The sequence below is a fragment of the Paramormyrops kingsleyae genome, chromosome 8 (assembly GCF_048594095.1).
Source record: "Paramormyrops kingsleyae isolate MSU_618 chromosome 8, PKINGS_0.4, whole genome shotgun sequence".
Taxonomy (NCBI): Eukaryota; Metazoa; Chordata; class Actinopteri; order Osteoglossiformes; family Mormyridae; genus Paramormyrops; species Paramormyrops kingsleyae.
The window spans coordinates 285,731-305,999 of NC_132804.1; the positions used below are offsets into that span (position 1 = coordinate 285,731).

Consider the following 20,269-nt stretch of genomic DNA (forward strand, 5'->3'; position numbering starts at 1 on the left):
TTCAGTAGATACTGTACATTTAGGCCTAATGTTCAGATGATATTGTGCTTGGTCCCGAAGAAGAAATATAGAGATTGACAGCTGTAAAAATTTGACAGAGATGGACAGTCAATTTAAATGTTATATAGACATATATACGCCACTACAGAAAACATGATGTACACTGAAAGGGTACATAAAGAAGCCTTGCAGATTGAGGGGTGTCCTTTGCCGTCTTACGTCCTGTCTTTAACTTTGAAGAGATGTTGTGACAATGTTTTGTTTTATGACAGATGTCTAGTCATTAATGTCACAGAAACCCACCACAGAGTTGTTGTGTTTACACATATGTCTGGACACTAACGCTAAGAAATGCGTTACTATTGTTTTGTAAACGATTAAGGATTTCCAGTTATAGTCACTAGAGATGCTAGAGGTTGTGTTCGAGGAATTAATACAGCTCTTTAATTTTAAAGCCCACAGAGGCTCCCCAGGTGAACGATGCTGGGGTAAGATGCACCGCCCCCTAGTGGGCTCCAGCCCTGCTTCGACTTTGCTTTCTTTTTTCATTTGTTAATTACTTTACTCTCTGGAATCTGTTCCCTAAAATCTTCACTCATTTTTCATTTGGTTTGTTTAGGTTGTTCTTTTTTTCCTTTGTATTTCTGTTTGATCTTTACTTTCCATGTTTGGGGTTCAGTTGTGTTTTGGGGGTCTGAAGCAGAGTGTCCCGCACAGCGTTGTCACTCCGTCCCGTCGGTCAGCAGCGTGGAGAACTCCACCTGCTGGCTGCATGATCCTGGAGCCGCATGTGTTGCTCCGGACAGAGGAAGCAATGCTGAGGCCGGGCTATGGCGCGCCATATGCCCAGGGGCCAAACATGCTTTCCTTCCCCTCTGCCCCCCACTGTATGAGCACGACGTCTGGCAGTGTTTTCAGCTACTGGATGAAAAGCCAGTATTTTACATTTACATCTATTTATCTATCAGATGTGTAGTTCAGAAAGCAGGCAAGCAAAGCCCAACAGTGAAATCACTCAGCATAATATAAGAAATACCCTTTGGTTTGGTCTACTGGAGATGGCAGGAGTAATATGACTCTAGGTCAGTGCCTCCTGCTGTCTTCTATGCACTGCCAACGTTCTGCGCATGCACTCAGGTGACTGCCTCTTGTCTGTGTACTAATGCAGTCGTCTTGTTCACAGAATCCAGAGGAAGGTGGCGCTTTTTCAATCTCCTTTTTCCGTCTCTTCCGGGTTATGAGACTGGTCAAGTTGCTAAACAGGGGTGAAGGCATTCGAACCCTTCTGTGGACCTTCATCAAGTCATTTCAGGTGAAACACAGCCCTACCATTGACATTACAGGAAGCATTCTGGGTGTGACTCTGTCTCTAGATTTATTAAACTCCATATATACAGTAGGATGCAAACTTGTTTCGTTATGGCTTCTGGACTGTGAGTCCATGTATAGCCCCAGTTTGCATTGTTGCTAACTTAGTTTGCAAACTTATGTGTCTCCATCTCGCAGGCTCTGCCATGGGTTGCGCTCCTGATCGTGATGGTTTTCTTCATCTATGCTGTAATTGGAATGCAGGTACATTCTGCTTTCAGTACCAAAATATAGAATAGACAGGCCAAAGTTGGAGCTTGAAAGTGTTTCAGTGATACTGTGTGTTCTCCAGATGTTTGGGAAGATCGCCATGGTGGACAACACAAGCATCAACCGCAACAACAACTTTCAAACTTTCCCCCAGGCCGTACTACTGCTCTTCAGGTCGGTGGCTTTCAGATCCATCTGAATCAGGCACACCGTTTGCCCTCTGGAGATGTCCGATTTCAATCACATTCAGTTATCATTTTGGCAGCATATTTTTATTTAGTTTTAGCCTTAGTCTTTTGATGAAAATGCAATTAAGTTTTAGTCATACTTTAATCATCTAATTTATTTTAGTTTTAGTGTAGATTTAGTTGACAAAAATTACAGGATATTTAAATCGACTTCAGTCGCTTCAGCTTTAGTCAACTAAATCCACACTACAGTACATGCAGTCAGTGAAACAGGTTCAGCTGTAGTCTGATACATAGTTTTCACATTTATGTGAAAATTTCACTTAATTTTCTGTGTACATGTACATAATCACAAACATAGATTTGTTTGCCTTATATAGAATAGACATATAGAATAGACAGATTCCTGCAGGAAACATCTGTAAAGCTGTTGGCATGGCAATTGATTTGAACATGTGATCTTGAACATAGATTCTGTTGTAAAGGCTGTAATACGAAACATTACACGAGGCTAATTCAAAAATGGTTTTGTAGTGACTTTATTTATCATTAAATAAAATTTAAATAAAACCAAAATTTAGACAGTAACGAAATACTTGCATATGACATCTGCAATTATAAAAGAATACCAGTGAATAGAAATTAAATAAAGAAAATGTGTCCTCTCTCAACAACATAAACAAAACTCAGACTATTAAAAACCAACTGGATTGTGTTTATTTTCCTTTTGCTACCACTCCATACAACTTGCACTGAGAATTGTTTTCTTTTGCATCCAATGTAAAAATTGCACATATATCAGTATGTTGTTTCACACAGCAGTATATGCTACTTTATTAACTAGTATTAACAATTTGAAAACCATTTCCTAATCTAATTTAAGCAGTATATGTTACCCCCACGATAAAAGCTGCCCAAGCCCAGCACAGATATAACAAGTATACAGACAGACTTTAGAGACATAGTTGCATGGATTAAAAGCTTGAAGCCGGTTAGCTCAACATTATCCAATCATGTGCAACTACAATCGATGCTAGCTAAAGATACTACATCTAATTTGGTTACCAAATTGCCGTAGGTGTACCTGTGTGAGTGAATGATGTGTGTGTGCCCTGCGATGGCTTCCTGCCCAATTCTCTATTGTTCCCTGTTTTGCACCTGTAGTCTCCAGACCCTCCGCGACCCTGAATAGGACAAGCAGTTACAGAAAATGGGGGGATGGTTTACATGTCATTTTTGTCAATTAAAAATCTATCTTCATTGACAAATCATTTTCGTCAGTTTTTATCAATGAAATTAACACTGGTCACGTCAAAGGATGAATTGACAACAATTGAGTTTGTTAGTGTTGATACTGAACCTGGGCTCCCCTGATCTGCCTCCTTGTGTCTCAGGTGTGCCACAGGTGAGGCATGGCAGAATATCATGCTGGCCTGCTTGCCCGGGAGGCTGTGTGATCCAGAATCGGACATCAATCCAGGGGAGGAGAGGTCGTGCGGGAGCAACGTTGCCATAGTCTACTTCATCACCTTCTACATGCTTTGTGCCTTCGTGGTATGACCCTACCCACAAACACATAGAAAACTACAAATATATATATATCACACACACACATTCCCATGCACAAATGTTAACATCATCATTAAGACTTGTTTTTTTTTATTTAAGATTATAAATTTATTTGTGGCCGTCATCATGGACAACTTTGACTACTTGACCCGTGATTGGTCCATTCTTGGCCCTCACCACTTGGATGAATTTAAGAGGATATGGTCCGAGTACGACCCAGAGGCCATGTAAGTGTGAGCAGGCTCAGAGGCTTGGCATTACACAAGAGAAGATAAGAGATAAGGAGTGACTAACATCCAGTGCAACAATGCGACTGCAACCCTTCATTACTTTATAAACTAACTTTTGAAAGCCATTTCCTAATCTAAATCTTTTAGTTTTAATTGCATCTATGTACATCGTAGTTAATCTCTCTTTCAAGTCTTCCTAAATCCTTATATTTTTAATGTTCCCTTTAGTTAATCTTTTTCTTTTCATTTTGACACTGTCAGAACACAATTTTGTATTAAAAAGCTTTTGTACCCTAAATAGAAACAGAATTTTGGGGCAGCATGTCGCCGCTTCGTGCCTGACCTCACCAGGATAGTCACATGTCTGTGCACCCTTAAGCAAAGCCCTTAACCCCCAACTGTATGAGTGCTGCTGCAGGTGGCTGCCCTTCACTGCCAAGATTTCTCTCACCTACATATATATCTGGGTGTCATGGAGAGCAAGATGGGGAAGCTGATAAGAGAATTTTGATAAAGTGTCATTATTAAATTTTCTCTGAGTATCAGTGCCATCAATCATACAGGACTTTTCTGCAGCTAACTATGAGCTCACTGCATAGACTGGATAGCATGGTTTATCCCAGACTTTGTGACCTCCTCACTCCTCTTTCCAGTGGCAGGATCAAGCACCTGGATCTGGTGACTCTGCTTCGTCGCATCCAGCCTCCCCTGGGCTTTGGCAAGCTGTGTCCTCACAGGGTGGCTTGTAAGGTACAAGAATATGCGAACACGTATGCATGCATTCATATATTCGCGCTGTGTCCTCGGTGGTGTTTGAGGTCTTCACATGCACGCAGACGCATACGTGCGTACAGATTCACATGCACTCTAGCACATACATGCATACAGATTCCCATACACAAGCAAATACGAGCATTGGAGTTGGCCACAAATGTTCACGTCATGTGAGCACAAGCACTCACGCTGACAACATTTTGGCATTGTACACTCATCGTAAATGCTCTACTTGTCTGTTATTAACATAACCACATTCTGTTTCAGAGACTGGTAGCCATGAACATGCCTCTCAACAGCGACGGCACTGTCATGTTCAATGCCACGCTCTTCGCTTTGGTCCGCACAGCTCTGAAGATCAAGACTGAGGGCACGGAAACTTCTCCTATCTATCTTCCTGTCTATCTGTAAATCTGTCTGTCTGTCAACCTACTTATCTATCTATTGTATTTACTCTTAGGTTTTTGTGCAAAATGCACAAAAACATTGGCTTATCATCTGCAAATTAAGCACTGTACTGAAGAATGAACATATGAACCACAGATTTACTATTCCACCTGTGCTGCAGTGGAATGTGGGAGAGCCTGCTAGTGATCTGCCACAGTACTGGCACCGTCATCTGACACAGAGGTTTGCTTGTACCTGGTAGGTCCCCTGGAACAGGCAAATGAGGAGCTCCGCAGTATCATTAAGAAGCTCTGGAAACGGACGAACATGAAGCTGCTGGACCAAGTGTGTCCCCCTGCAGGCGGTCAGTCATGCTGCCTCCCATACTGACCCCTAGACCTCAAAGGCTGATTCCACTGCTCTTTCTGTGCTTTTCTACTAACTGGGCTTCATCGTACATCTTCAATTTGCAACATTCTTGAATAGAAACCCTCCCACCTACCTATAAACGCATTATAGGTGCAAGCATGACCTCGCTCTGATAGATGATTAAAGGGATTTTGCTCAGCGCTCTTAGCTTTGTTAGCAGCCAAGAACCAGGACTGAGCGCTCCTGGCCCAGGAGCAACACCTTCGTATAAAAAAAGTATTGCAACACCTTCGTATAAAAAAAGGTGCACAATTACAGTGAAATATCAATTTATACCCAAAGACATTTCGCATTACTAACTTGTCTTGCAGAGAACCATTCTCCCATTCCAGAATAATAGATAATGTATTAGCTGTACAGACAGCAATAGTTGTGACGATGCACCTATAATTTCAGGACTAAGTCCGTATGTCTGACAGCTTGCATGGCCCTCAGCAGCACTGCATGTTCTCTCCACACTAAACCTTCTCTCTTTTCACTCGAGCTTTTCTGCAGCTTCTGCTCCTTGCACATAGTCTGGGGTCCTACCGAATATTCTGAAGCAATTCTGTTTTAGGGTGGTGGCATGGAACTGGTGTTGCCTCTCTCGCACCCCTTTCCCCAAAGAGTTTGCTGACTCGACACGGACCCTGCTTCAGAATGATTCCTCCGGGATCACGCCGCTTGCTTGCATGTGCCCTGTGAAGGGTAGAGGCAGAATTTAGTGGAACAGGCCCTGCTGATAGAGAAAATTGCTACATTGCTCAAAAGACCTGACTACTGTACAGTTAGTCATCCTTATGAAATCAGTGAGTTTGTTAGTTGTACTGCTGTTTGTCAGTAAGCAGTAGATTTAAAATGAAAAATGTATTGTACCTAATGGTAATGAAACCTTTAAAACGTATTAGCTACAACTTATTTGGGAAATTTAAAGACTAAAGATTCCCTGCCTCTCCAGCATCTCCCATTTCGGTTTTCCACTCCATCGCTAGTTCTGTTTTGGGTCCTTCAAGGGTTAAATTAGTCTTCTGTATTTTACTAAAGTCTTGTCCTGTCTTTTACCATGTTAAGTCCAGGTATAATCTCCACTTGATCAGTATACCCCAGAGACAAGAAATAGAAAAATAAGATTCATTGTTCATTGCTATCAACGTGTGATTGCTGATAATTTTTATACAAAAATAAGATGTATGATATCCTCATGTTTCCCTGGTGATATAGGTTACCTGAACTGATCCTCCTACAATCAACGAACCTACTCACCATTTTATTGTATAAAACCTGCAAAGCATAAGTAGGCACATCAGACTTTACAGGCAGTGGCTTCTCAAAGCTATATGGGATACAGGCTTTAACTGGGCTTGCTGTAAATTTTCTAGACTTTGATGGAATCCTTCCAATTCCACACCTGTGGTTACTTTAAAGTGTGTAACCTAGCCATCTCCCAGCTGCCTTGGGGGGCCCTGGCCCCTCATGAGGATTCTGTAGTCTTAGTGACAGTCGGCCGGGTCTGAGTCAACCTGAGGGTGACTGAGGGCCCCCATGCTGACAGTGGTCTGTTTGTTCAGATGATGAGGTGACCCTGGGGAAGTTCTATGCCACCTTCCTGATACAGGACTACTTTAGGAAATTCAAGAAACGCAAAGAGGGAGGCTTCCTGGGTGTTCACCCCACTGAGAACAGCACGGCCGTTGCCCTGCAGGTAAGCTTCATCCGCAGACCGTATCCTCTTTCTCCTCCATTTTTTATCTGTGCATCATTACCCATGGTGCACTTTTGTCCTCATCTACCCCTCCTTCTCCCAGTGTATCCTTCCCCCATTCAAGAGTGCTTGGTAGTGGCAGGTCTTGGTGGTGTGCGGGATCATTTGCTTTAGGCATCGAGGCCCTTAAAAGACGGTCAGCTCCCTGTTTACACTCTGTCATCCAAATGGAATTCCCTGGTATTATGCATGGAATGGAGTTCACAGTCAGTATCAGGGTCTGCTTCTGTAGCCATTACTCAACACTGATACCCTCAAGCCCAGAGAAAAGTGTTTATGAAAAATCATATGAGAAACAATGTGTTTATACCATATGTCCTGCAGGACAGTGTGCAAATAGAGTTCCAATAAAAGAGGAACTCAAGTATGATTTAAAAACAGTATATGTACTGTACAGGAGTATGTGTTCCAGACAGAAGTGAGGTTTTGACATCCTGGTGTGTTCATCGCTTGTGCTCAATATATGTGCTACTTTTCACTCCTTTCTGTAATTGGAGAAGAAAGCTGCAGCTTTCCTTGCATTTTTTACCCATGTGTGTGGATTTGTATAACATCCATATTCAGTCAGTGCTCCCAGTATCTCAGTGGATTCCAGGACAAATAAAGACCCACATTTTCCTCATGACCATTATGAAGCCATAACACCGTTTTTCACCCCCATTCAAACTAACCAGCCTCTTGTTTTGCTGCTAGTCTATACTCTGCATTCATAAACATTACTGGTGTTACTTGCACTTGCATATTTAGTGGCCACCTTTTGCAGTGCCTGCCCAGGTAGAATCAGTGGATATGGGTGTCTATAGCTGAAGAGTAGAAGATCAATATTTCACCCAGGATTTACTCCTAGTCTTAGTGTTCCTCAATTGAAGCATCTTCCGTTTTTAAAGATTAATAACTTTCAGTACCAGTCAAAAGTTTGGACACACCAAGCCACCTACAAAGGACAGTGATAATGTCACATCACATGACAAACACAACAGAAATTGCTTTGGATGAGTTTGACCAGAGAGTGAAGAACAAGCAGTCAGTGAATGCTCAGAAGATGTGTATGAAGTCCATCAGTACAGCTGGAAAAGCATCCCAGGAGGCCGCCTCACGAATCTGGCATAGTGGAGACCGTAGGGTCAGCCAGTCCCTGGAGCAAATTGTGGCTAAGGGTCATGTTGAAGGGCCCAATGGTGGGATCACTCTGCTGACCCAGGGATTTGAACCTTCTGAGTTCCAATCCACAGAGCTGCCCCCCCAAACAGATTGGTTTTTTAATTCTTTTTTGTTCAGTGCATAATTCCATATATACAATTGTAATGTTGATGTCATAATTATACTAAAATCGTACAAATAAAACTGTTGATAGTTGTATCCAAACTTTCAACTGGTACTGTACATAGTTGACTCAGACCTCCTACATGATCATTTTGAGATGATCAGCAGTATCTAATTTTAGGTCTGAACTGCAAGTCAAATTCCATTAGTTCCACAACACATTTGCATTCTTCTGCAGGTAGCTTGAGGCACAGTTTTATATTCATATAAGTAGCAGCGGCAGAGTTTTGTACACTGCAGAGAATCCACAGGGAATTTTATACACTCAGAGCCTCTCATTTAGAAACTGTCTGTCTTTCAGTGGCTTCTTTTCCCATGTCTCACTGTCTGCTAAGTGCAGTTCAGCCACAAGGCTCCTGAGTACAGTAGGGGACAGTTGTAACTCAAATGTCATTGGTTGACTTAGACTCTTTTTTTTTGGGGGGGGGGGGGTGGGAGGCCAGGAGGAGCTGGCCTGGACTGCATCGCCCTGCAGCTTCTCACCACCTGTTATCGTCGGTTGCAGGCCGGTCTTCGCACACTGCATGATATTGGGCCTGAAATTCGAAGAGCCATATCATGTGACCTACAAGATGAGGAGCTTGTAGACTTTATTCCTGAGGAAGACCAGGAGTTTTATAGGGTAATAATTTATGTTTATAACAATTTAAACAACAAGGTAACCCTTATAGGACAGCTCATTGTAATTGATTAGATCAATTTGCTATAAAGCTTTTATAGGGTAATTCTTCATATTTATAGCATAAAGATTGGTGAGAACATGCTTACTGGGAAAGCTACTCCATTTAAAGCAGTCTACCCAAAGGTTTTAGGAATAAAATATTTGGATGCAGGAGCAACACGATCTGAATGTACAGGAGTTAGCAGTAAACATAATGAAAGCAGGGCAGGAAGCCAAATAACACAACTGACTTTGCCCTGGTTTACCTATGATGTTACTCATTGTTATGTCAGGGGAACATTTTTAAATAAAAAAGCAGTGCAAGGAAGTTCATTTTGCATGTCATAAGCCATTTAATCTGCTTTTAAAAATATTTTTTGCTCATATAAACTTTAAAAAGTAAATGTTTTAATATGCAATTCACTGAAAATGTATGTCTACTTTTGATTTGCAATGCACAGTTTAATGTGACTTTTATTGACAGCAAAATGGGGGAATTTTCGGAAATCATGTCCATCACATGAATGGAGATGCCAGGAACCCCTCATATCAGACCAATGCCACACAGCGCCCCCTGCAGGTGCATCCCCCCCCACACTATGCTAACATGGAACAACCAGTTGGCCGGTTGGACAGGATGGGCCAGACCCTGGCTCAAAATGGCCATTCCTATCACAAGTCTACCAACATCAACCTCAACAATGCCAATGTGTCCAGTCTGCCTAATGGGAAACATATTGGTCCCTATGAGCATGCAAATGGCTACGCTGGAAACAAGGGACCCTACTACCCAGGCGACTATGACAAGCCCAAGAACTCCAGCATCCAAAGGTACCAAAGACCTACAAGCTTAAGTTATTACTTACATAATGGTAGTACACACTTTACTCACAATTATACAACAGGTTATTGGTTAGTGTCCCCTACTACCTCTCCTAACTGAAAGCCATCTGCTATCCAAACTGTAACTGTGCAAACTCCAGATTACTATTTCAGCCAATATACTATCCACCCATAACTAAATCCTGAATCTATGACTCTCACACTCTATTCTGTAACAGCACTGAGCTGCAGTCTATACACTATCATTTCTATACACTGATGACCATTCCCTGAAATATATGAATTCTGCATATGTCTGAGTTACTGAATAAATATATGTTATGTTAAACCTTCTTCTCTTTTTCCTTTCCATCTATACTTATCTGAATTGCTTTCCCCTGAACATTTCTCTGCTTTCTGGAATAGGACACGCTACTATGAGACCTATATTAGGTATGTCTGCTGCAACATAAAGACGCTCCATCTACAACACAGGCAGACATAGATGCTAGAAGGGACCACTGTGAACTTGCTCCCTCATCACTAGAGCTTGGCAAACATATGTGTCTGTAGAACTTTGTGGCTTTCTGTTGACAGTTTTCCCTCTGCAAGTCAGTGTACATCTGATGTATGGCTAAGGCTGCTCACACTGCCCTTCTGGAGGTGCGATTTCCATTGGCATTGCACGTCCTCCTACACATGCCCATCACAGGGCCTGACTCCCTCTGTGCTGCCCTCCAGAGCCCATGCCGGGGATAGCTGTCAGCCGACAATTCGTAGAGGAGATGAAGGTGCTGAGGAAGAACGCTGTGGGGAGTACTGCAGTGGGGAGGAGCCTTATGAGGAGGACATTATGATCGCAGACAGGTAGAATCAGTTGGCCATTAAATATGCCCCCTTGGGTGGTATTGGGTCCAAAAATGTAAAACAAATGAGAACCTTTAATTATAGATGGCAGAAGACTTTGGTGGGGAAATATATAAAAAATAAAACTCCCATTCCTTTAGGAAATATGTGCACTTTTAGAAATGGGGAGTATACACTAATATTGTTTTATTGACATATTCGCAGGAAGGGATATAAGGAGTACCTTGACAAGGTTAATAACCTAGAACAGGACTATGATGTGCCCAAAGGGTATTATCGTCATGTGCGTCAGTATGATGATGATGAGCAGTCGGTTTACCATGACTCCAAAAGGTCCCCGAAGAGACGGCTTCTTCCTCCCACACCGCAAGGTGAGCACTGTAGTCTTTGTCCCTCTTTCAAAAGCTTATCCTGATCAAGGTCACGGGGGCCTGGACCCTTCCCAAGCAGCTTAGGACACAAGGCTGGGGTACACCCTGGATGGGGGACCAGTCTAACACTAGGCAGCTTTCAGAAATTTGGTACTTTGTGACTATTTATTCAATAGAAGTGCTTCTATTTTTTTCCACAGTGGACTTCATTAGTATTTTAGTACTTTCATTACTTCATTAACTGATTATAATTTGCCTCTGGTGCACCAAAACATTTGAAAATCATTTGCAAATTAATAAAGAATAGCTTTAAGGGCCCAGGGTTGGATGAAGCAAATTACTTGAATTTTGAAGTGATTATGAGAGGCAAAGACAGAATGCATCATTCCAAGGTCAGCGCATTGTCAGAGGACCTTAGAAGAACATCTGCTGATGCCCATCTAGAAACAGATAGTCTCCATTTGCAAATGTTCTTTAGTACAGTAGAATGATGGATTTGCAAATCTTTTTCAATGGTTTTCTAACAGATATGGGGCAATTTATCAATCTAACAGGCTCTGCCATCAGTTTTATCCCTAGCACTGGAGGTTGCTCTAAGATCTCTCCAAGAATGGGTTCTTTATGCCTGCCTGTCATATTAGTGAGATGCCAATAAAATCACCCTTTTCCTTTTTCTTGCTTTTGTCCAAGAAATGTTTACACACTCTGGTTTCTGGTTCCTGTGTGTTGCTTCACACCTCCAATGTCATCGATCCCAATTCTCCACTTTTGCATGTTCTCTCTGGCTCATGTGGACTTATTTTAGGTACTCTGGTTTGCTCCAACATGCAAACATGTATGATGACATTGCACTGGCATCCCATCTGAGCTGTACCCCTGCTATGTGGAGGATAGTGCTGCCTGGGGATAGGCTACAGCCCCCCCCCCAACCCAGCACTGGACTAGCTAACCATGTAGTGTACAAGATAGTATGGATGTGTATTTCCCTCTCAAACACTTTTCAGTTATTTTAGCTTTAAATGGTGGTTCCTGCTGCTCACCCATTGCATCACCTTGCGCTCCATCACCATACCTGTAGCTGTTGAAAGTCAATATTTTAGGTCCTTTCGCATGTTGTATGCTGGAAATGAATGTATTAAGCTCCGGCATGTGTCTAAAGCAAAGCTGGGTGATGACTGTGACATGATCCTTGAATGTACATCAAATACTCAGTATGATGAGCATCCCACTCAGTCAGATGACCTAAGGAACCATGTTTCATATTTCCTCAAAACTGCATTTGTAAAAATGCTCCATAAATGGTTGAATTTGTTATTGTGAAAGCAAGTTGTTACTGGGAGCTGGAAGTGCACTACTTCAAGAGGTTTCATAGCCTACTCAATAGTACTTTGGTATCCTTGTACTTCAAAGGTCATAACTTCTGTCTGATACTCACTTTGCCCTGTATTTTCTCTTGCTTTTGGAGTCCACATCCCTTTATGTCTGCCATATTATATATTTAATTGTTCTTCCTGTGGATGTGTTCAGGCCACAGAAGGCCGTCCTTCAATTTTGAGTGCCTGCGTAGACAGGGCAGCCAGGATGAAATCCCCCATTCCCCCGGCTTACGTCAGCGCACAGCACTGCCTCTTCATCTGATGCAACACCAGGTAGGTGTGCCATTCTTATAATGCTTCCGAACAGCATCGCTATTCACATGTAAACGTCGTGTCCATTTTCTTTCTCGCCTGTTTGGTACCAGGTCATGGCTGTCGCTGGTCTGGACTCTAGCAGAGCCCAGATACTCTCCCCAACCCGCTCCACACGGTCCTGGGCTACACCTCCAACCACACCTCTTAGCAAGGACCTCTCTCCTTACTATACACCCCTGATCCGTGTAGAGCGGGCTGGGCTGGAGAATGGCCATGTGCGCAATAGCTCCTGGTACGCAGACGACCCGGATTACCAGTACAGGACGTATACACCAGCACATCTGCAGCTCCCCCATGAGTACAGAAACCAGTACTACCAGAAGAGAGGAAGCGCCACAAGCCTTGTAGAAGCAGTGAGTCAAGCCAAGGGCACCAGTTTCCTGGCCTATACCATTCCACTAGACACCTGCCAGGGTACGGGGCCTTATACACAGTAAAGGTAGCAAGGTTAGTAACACTGGTTTTCATTTTCTTCCCCGAAGGTATTGATATCTGAGGGACTGGGGAGGTATGCCAGGGACCCGAAATTTGTCGCCACAACGAAGCACGAAATAGCAGATGCTTGTGAGATGACTATTGATGAAATGGAGAGTGCCGCCAGCCACCTGCTGAATGGTGGCAGGGACGTGTTCCCCATCCGGGGCCGGAGAGACTTTGAGGTTCTGGATGTCTCTGCCAGCTACAGCGATGAGGAGCTGGAGCAAGATCTCGCTGGGAAGTATGAGGAAGACTTAGCTGATGAAATGATATGCATTACGAGTTTGTAGCATTGGGTCCACTTGTAAAGAACAAAACACAGAGACTCTGAATCTCTTGGCTCACTAACAAAAGAAGTGCCTTTTTTCTAGTGGAGTACAAAAGGCACTTGGAGGTGACGGGGCTAACAGGAGCAGCACTCTGCTGCTCTTCCAGAACCCGTCTCAATCCCCAAGGAAGCAGATGTGGGCTCGGCGGAGCATCTTTAGGCAATGCCTCCCCGACACACTATGTGGAAGCATGATATCAGGAACAGCTTTCATCCTAGAGAAAGACAGGCATATCTCACATGTGGATGTGAACTGAATACTCCAGTTACTTTCAGAATTAAATTGTGGCTAACGTGAAAAATGACTATATGCTCGTTTACAGATGTATCACTGTCTGCTTATTATCACTTTCCAGATAAGGTGGCTAAGATGTCTGCAGTTACAAAGATTCCCATTGGAAAAAAAAATGATTAAGCAATTATGCACTACAGACAGTTCTTTTGGAATATTAAAAGAGCCAGTTTAATATTTCCTAGTTGATATATTGTAAATGTATTGTAATATATTACATCAGAAAACTTTGTAAAGAGATGTTCTATATTTTGTAATTATGTATCTTACATAAGAACAGCAATACGGTTCTTAATATATTACAAACATAGATTGATGTTATTTTATGAGCTACTGTACAATAATGTTTATCTACCTTTTCTTTTGAGCTCCACTATATTCTCGATCTGCTCGCAACCTTTTATAAGATGTTGTGTCGAGGTGAACATGCATTCGCACGAGATATGCAAAATTATTATGTCGATAGACCTGAACAGTCGAACTTCTTGTCGTGTCTTAAATACCCACTGAAGGAGTTTGAGAACTACGTTCGCTCCCCGCACCCCCGCCACACCACTCAAAATGCACTCAGGTGTGTGTGTTAATTCGCCGCTGTGTTTGATTTTTACAGGTCTCCTTGTAAGCAAAAGGGACCGGCTTTTGTTTAACTTGTGTTAACCTGTGTGCATGGGTACATCTGGATGTTAAATTCTTCTATTGTGACTGACAATGCTGCTTTCTGAGGATGAAGGAACTGTGCCCCTGTCATTCACACACTAACAAAACATGTCGCAGATCACGTTCCTGGGTTTGATATGCGCTTATTACCCGAAGGAAAATTTATTAATTGTGTTACCGGCCACATCAATTCCGAGCGACTTATCTCGTTCTTCAATCACGACACGTTCTAAATGATCGTTTTCATTTAATCGGAAACAAAAACTGTATTTCCAGGTCTGTTAAAGTCGACTCATTTCCCCCCTTTCTGGTGTTAACTTTTTAATCGTTTGCATTTTATAATATAGTTATTAAAAGCATCTAGACTAAGTGCACGCTCAGAAATTCTGTGAAGCTGATCGGTGGTGACGCAGCTACAACACGGGGCAGGAAGTTGGAGAGTTAAAGCAATATTACCCCCCACTCTTTCCATACGAAGTCTTATACATATACCTCCAGAAGAGCAGGGTAACATATCAGTGATTTAAACCTTTCAACATTGAAGGTGTTCCAAACTTTAGCCTCCCTTTCTTGCACTGCAAAAAAGGGATGAAACAATCACTTTAAATCGTCTTTTAAAAGAACAACACTTACCAGCATGCAAACTTGGCCGAGCACAGTGCGGGCAGTTCTACTCTCCATGAGGAAGTGTGCGGTCTGGGGCGGGGGGAGGGAAGCGGGGTATAACTGGTCCACCCAACCCGACTGGGGTCCTCCAGGAGGTGCACGCTGAAAGGGCTCTGACTCGTCTGTGAGAAACGTGTACTGGTGTCTCGGATATCTAAGATGACCCCTCACGGCCAGGCACATTGTACTGTAACGTAGCAATTACAGAGGAACTAGAAATATGCATTTTTTAAACACTTGTGTAAATGGTGTTAAAACTAAAGACTAAAACCAAGTTACTTTACCTCATGTCAGGGATTCCTGAATAAAAATGGTATTTAAATATTAGCACATAGCTGTATGTCTTTGCACAAGTAATTGTTAAGTGATATTGTTTCATTTTCTATGAATTTCAGATCTATATGTAATAGGGTGAGGCGATTTTGTACTTTTCCTGTGGCTGTGTGTATGGTTTAGTGGAATCTATATTTGTCATACTTGTCACTTTAAAATGCTGGGATATATGGTAGAATATTAAGCGGCACTGGTCTTTTTCCTTGTGATAAAACCAGTTTGCGGCTCAATGATATTTAATATTTAAGTTTACAGAGAATTATATGTTAATTTAAACACTTTAATCAGTTTAATATTACTAGAATAGTTGACAAGATGTATTTAAATATACAATGAAAAGTATATAAAGTATGGAAAGAACTGTTCTTATTTATTTTACTTGAAATATTTGCTCTTTAAGGTTTTTATTCTGCAAACCTCCGTAGCAGCTTAGTATCCTCTAGATTTTGTATGCATTTCTTTTTGTATTTTTTCATTTAATTTTGGCCTTTAACTGATTTGAATCAATACCTAAATTTTATTTCCTAATGATTACTATTGAATAAACTTACACTAAAGTTCAAAGTGATATTTAATCTGTGATTTATTCATGAACATGAAGGGAGGTCATCAAGAATATAAGCATCATGTAAAAGGTGATGAAGCAGACAATGGCCACGCTTCTTCCAGGTGGCCTCTCCTTGCCAGCTCTGCCAATTAACCCAAATAATATATAGCAAGAGATCTGTACATTATATGAGTGTGTCTTGAATTTGCACATGGACCTGTGTCAAGAAATGCTACTATCTTCCATGAAAATAACAAATATAGTTTGTTGGGCTGTGTCATGATACATTGTGGGATTCCAGTTATGAGGAGTGACATCACTTGAAAGCTTGAAAATTTTTCAGTGGAGGGTCCTGTCAAGAGCAAGATGAGTGATTCCCCAATGCAGCATAAAATGTTTAACCGTCGCCATCTCCCCAGCTGCCAATCGACAACTTTTACCAACAACTTTGGGTGTGGAGTTCTGAACCATATATGGCAGAACTGTGACTTGGATCCGTCTTGAAATGAGTGGTCCAAAGACATGATGCTCAAGTGCATTCACCAAGTTGACCTTCATACATTCTCCAACCTGGAGGTGGTTAATTTCAAAATATTCAAAATCTCAAAAATGTCTACCTACCTGTGTTGGTTGTTTATGTTGGCCGTTATCACTGTTCGCTCTTCTCCTTGCCCTTGTAATCAATAATCATGCCCAGAAGGCCAGCATTTCAGTGGGTATGTTTATGGTTGAGTGGATATACAGTAGAGGTATATGGAATGTTTCAGCTGGTACATACAGTTAGTAGTCAAGTAGTGAATCATATGGCTACAACAGAATACAGCAAAAGCTCTCGTATCCAGCAACTTTGGGACTTAAGCACTGATGCATAGTTGAATTTTCTAGATTGTTTCTAGAATTTTCTTGATAGTTTGTTGAAAACAATACTCAGTTACTACTGAAGAGTAAATCATGAACAAATATGGTAGCTACTTGAGATAAAAGATCATCATGATTCACTAATGATGAACAAAGATGAGATTAGTATTTCACTTGTTATTCATGACTTCAGCAGTTCCTTAGTAGTTCTTTCAGTAGTTCACAAAAAATTACCGGATGAACAGATTTAGGAACAAATATAGTAGCTGCTTGAGATAAAAAATATGTCACGATTCATTAATGATGAATAAACATGAGGTCAGTATTTCACATGTTATTCATTTTTTGCTCCTTCAGTAGTTCACAAAGGTTTGCAGGATTAACAGGTATAGTAACAAATATAGTAGTTTCCCCGATAAAAAAATGTCATGATTTATTAATGATGAGCGAACATGAGATCAGTATGTAACTAAGACTTAGTTTGTGGTTAACTAATACATAAGTAAGAGCATAATACGACATTATTTGTGCCCCTTCAAGTAAAATGTTACCTTGAAGGGTAACATGTCTTGTACTTTAATTCTTTTATATGCACACATTAAAGATTCATGTATTTTTATTGTAAATCAGATAGTTGTTAGAACGCAAGATATCACAAGGTAAATAACGGAACAAGTAAGACTACTACTTGTTATTTTTGTATTTTTAGTTTAGTGGAATTTTTATTTTTATACTGATATTTGTGCCAGTTACTTGAGAGTACAGAATACTTTAATGCTGGATAGGGCCCTTACTTTACATATACTGTACCATGCAGTCAGGGTCAAGATTTAAGACTTTGACTTAACATTAGAATGTGTAAGATCGAAGTTGAAGCAATTTTGAAGATGGTACTGGGCTGGACTAGACATATAACATTCTAGGTATTTTCCTGGTGGGCATATGGGCTTGTGGACTGGAAAAATTATCATGGGGGACACTGAAGTCCAGACCTAACATTTGTTCTCAGCCCTGTTGTCCAGCCCTGACATACTGTGAGTGTTGATGCCAGAAATGTTGGTTCCACTAGAGTCTATAGAGCATGGTGTGATGGACAAAAGGAGGAGTTAGAGTCACCAAATGTCAGAGGAGAATGTCCAGACTCACTAAAGCTAATAGGAAGAAGTGTAAAAAGAACAGCTCAGTACAAGTCATGGCAGAATAGCTTCACTGAACACATACTTTGTCTACCCATGAAACTGTCCTGCAGGCGAAAGTGGATTATCTCGGTACTAAATATGTTTACAAAATACAATGGACACGGTATATTTTTGAATATATATTCATGTAGTACTTGAATGACCACACTAATGTGCATTTACACACCCATATTTTCTTGCAGAAAGTCCATTATGTGCATTTCTTCAGGATATAATGACTGCGTTTTGAACGTTTATGTTTATATAAATGGGAGTCAAGTTTATAGAAAAATTCAAGCAAAGCCCATCAGCAGTACATCTTGAGTTTATGTCTGCTTTCTGTGACACACAAGATCTGTCATTTCCTTGCACGCAATGGTGTAATACTGTACCACTGTATCCAAAAACAATACAGTTTTAAACATATAAATCCATAGTTAACATAACTGAACAATACTTTGGTTAAGATTAGGCAAATATATAAATGTCATTTCAAATATATTTATTATAATGTATCAATATTTTGCTGCTTAATTGTGATACAGGCCATGGTATGAAGTACTGGTATTTGACCACTAGATGGCAGCTGAAAGGCTGCAGAATTGCTGTGATGTCTCATATATGAGGTACTCTTATTTGACCACTAGATGTCAGCTGATTTTTGCACCTGAAAGGCTAGAACAGATGTGACGTTTAATATTTCTATAGCTGATATGCTGCTTTGAGTGAGATCGTGTGAATTTTAGCCATTAAGTGCAAATATCTGCTAAAACGGTCTCCTCCTAATGCGTTACACTGGGTTTTGTCTGTTTGTATGATTACAAATACTTTTACACTTAATGCTTTTGCAATTACCTGCATATAATATTTTATATAGTATAATATTATTTGTCTACTGGAAACTGTATGGTGTGAAAAAGCTTTTGTGATTTTTTATAGGTGGACATGTGCACTGAGATCACGATGCAATTTGAGTACAGGGGAAATTAAATTTTAAACATACCTTCAGTGAAAAGAGAAACAGAGACTACTACTCTGTCCTGCAGTGAAGAAATTAATTACACAATTTCACAATGTTCTAGAATTTTAGTCAACCTTTAGTTTAGTACAGGACTGAAAAATGTCTCTGTTATTCCGGCATGTAAACTGAAGGTCACTCGGTGCTGGATTTAAAACCAGCCTCAGAATGTCCGTTTCCCTCTGTCCTCCTGGTCACGACAGTCCAGTCATACGATTTGAGAAGCTCAGGTACAGCTCTTTATTTCACTTGGGCAGTTGTGGTGCTCAGTAATATTCACAAGAACATGTGATATGTCAGACTGCAGTAGTAGAGCAGATGTAAGTTCAGTTATTGTGTTGGAACTTTTAATGTGAAGACTTTCCTGGAAACCGCTTTGAACTCCATAATTTGAGAACCTTTAAAGAGCCCAAATTCATAAGGACAAGGAGATAAGGCTCACATTTTTCAGGAGACATTGAAATGCTTGTGTGTAAATAATGTGATTTCATCGCATATTTAATGCTGTGGTGTTTCTCTGGAATGCTGCCTGACTGAAGTTTGAGTTTGTTTATAGGACTTAATATGTATACTGCAGGAGAACAGAAAAATCCATAATTTGCACCACTTGACTGAATGGTATTGCATCCTAATGAAATAAAAATATTTTTAAAAAAATCACAGTATTTTTTTTGCATTATCAATCATTAAAAAGGACTAAATTACCTTAGAAGACATATAGCAATCAGATCTACCTAAAACAAAGACAAAGTCAGAATTACAGATGACATCATGATTCACTGCTGTTACAGACCAGAATTCTTTGATCTCTACTCCATTCTACTACTTTCAGGTCCGGATTATACTGGATTAGCCATTACTCTCCATTGTTATGCCTAGGATCCAGATTTCTGTACTCTAATCTCATACCCAGACCGCAACAATCAAGCTCAATTTCAGTATTCAAACTACTACAACAGAGCACTGACCTCACATCCACACATTACAGGGTAAACAGTGCATGCTTCTGCTTGCACAGGGACCTAGATAGGCAATGAGGAGAAGCAGATGGAAGTGGGAACAGATGAGGTTCAGTTACTGAGACAACAGGGACATCTGGAAAACAGTGGAGTGTATCCACAATCTGAAAGCCATAGTGATCAGAACACCTGAAAAATGAAAGGAAATGCAATAGAACCTTGATGATAGGAACGGCATGGCTGTACATCTTAAAATGTACAGTTCCACAAGTATAGTATCTTCTTCAGCAAAGGCTCAACTGGCAGCCTGCATTCAAAATGTCCT

At 41.0% G+C, this 20,269-nt stretch overlaps 1 protein-coding gene and 1 long non-coding RNA gene across 8 annotated transcripts in view; one reads left to right on the forward strand and one right to left on the reverse strand.

Annotated features, from left to right (window-relative positions):
• The window catches only part of LOC111852542 (voltage-dependent L-type calcium channel subunit alpha-1D-like), an 89,597-nt gene extending 73,649 nt beyond the window's left edge, over positions 1-15,948 (forward strand). For 3 of the 7 annotated variants that reach the window (XM_023828585.2, XM_023828586.2, XM_023828587.2), the window contains 17 exons: positions 1,184-1,312; positions 1,507-1,572; positions 1,661-1,752; positions 3,161-3,320; positions 3,435-3,562; positions 4,219-4,315; positions 4,607-4,709; positions 4,989-5,090; positions 6,703-6,836; positions 8,725-8,841; positions 9,365-9,711; positions 10,129-10,155; positions 10,444-10,569; positions 10,774-10,940; positions 12,468-12,589; positions 12,682-12,984; positions 13,114-15,948. In XM_023828585.2, coding sequence (XP_023684353.1) covers positions 1,184-1,312; positions 1,507-1,572; positions 1,661-1,752; positions 3,161-3,320; positions 3,435-3,562; positions 4,219-4,315; positions 4,607-4,709; positions 4,989-5,090; positions 6,703-6,836; positions 8,725-8,841; positions 9,365-9,711; positions 10,129-10,155; positions 10,444-10,569; positions 10,774-10,940; positions 12,468-12,589; positions 12,682-12,984; positions 13,114-13,398 — 2,505 coding nt within the window. In that variant the 3' untranslated portion in view covers positions 13,399-15,948. Of the gene's footprint in view, positions 1-455; positions 489-1,183; positions 1,313-1,506; positions 1,573-1,660; positions 1,753-3,160; positions 3,321-3,434; positions 3,563-4,218; positions 4,316-4,606; positions 4,710-4,988; positions 5,091-6,702; positions 6,837-8,724; positions 8,842-9,364; positions 9,712-10,128; positions 10,156-10,443; positions 10,570-10,773; positions 10,941-12,467; positions 12,590-12,681; positions 12,985-13,113 lie in introns of all 7 variants that reach the window. The other 4 variants (XM_023828584.2, XM_023828581.2, XM_072714942.1 and 1 more) reach the window with 3 other exon arrangements.
• LOC111852543 (uncharacterized) lies at positions 2,355-15,126 on the reverse strand. The gene is made up of 4 exons (XR_002840255.2): positions 15,019-15,126; positions 5,684-5,833; positions 3,127-3,328; positions 2,355-2,950 (listed from the first exon to the last, which is right to left on the reverse strand). It is a non-coding gene; the product is annotated as an uncharacterized lncRNA (long non-coding RNA).
• Positions 15,949-20,269: the final 4,321 nt, after the last annotated feature.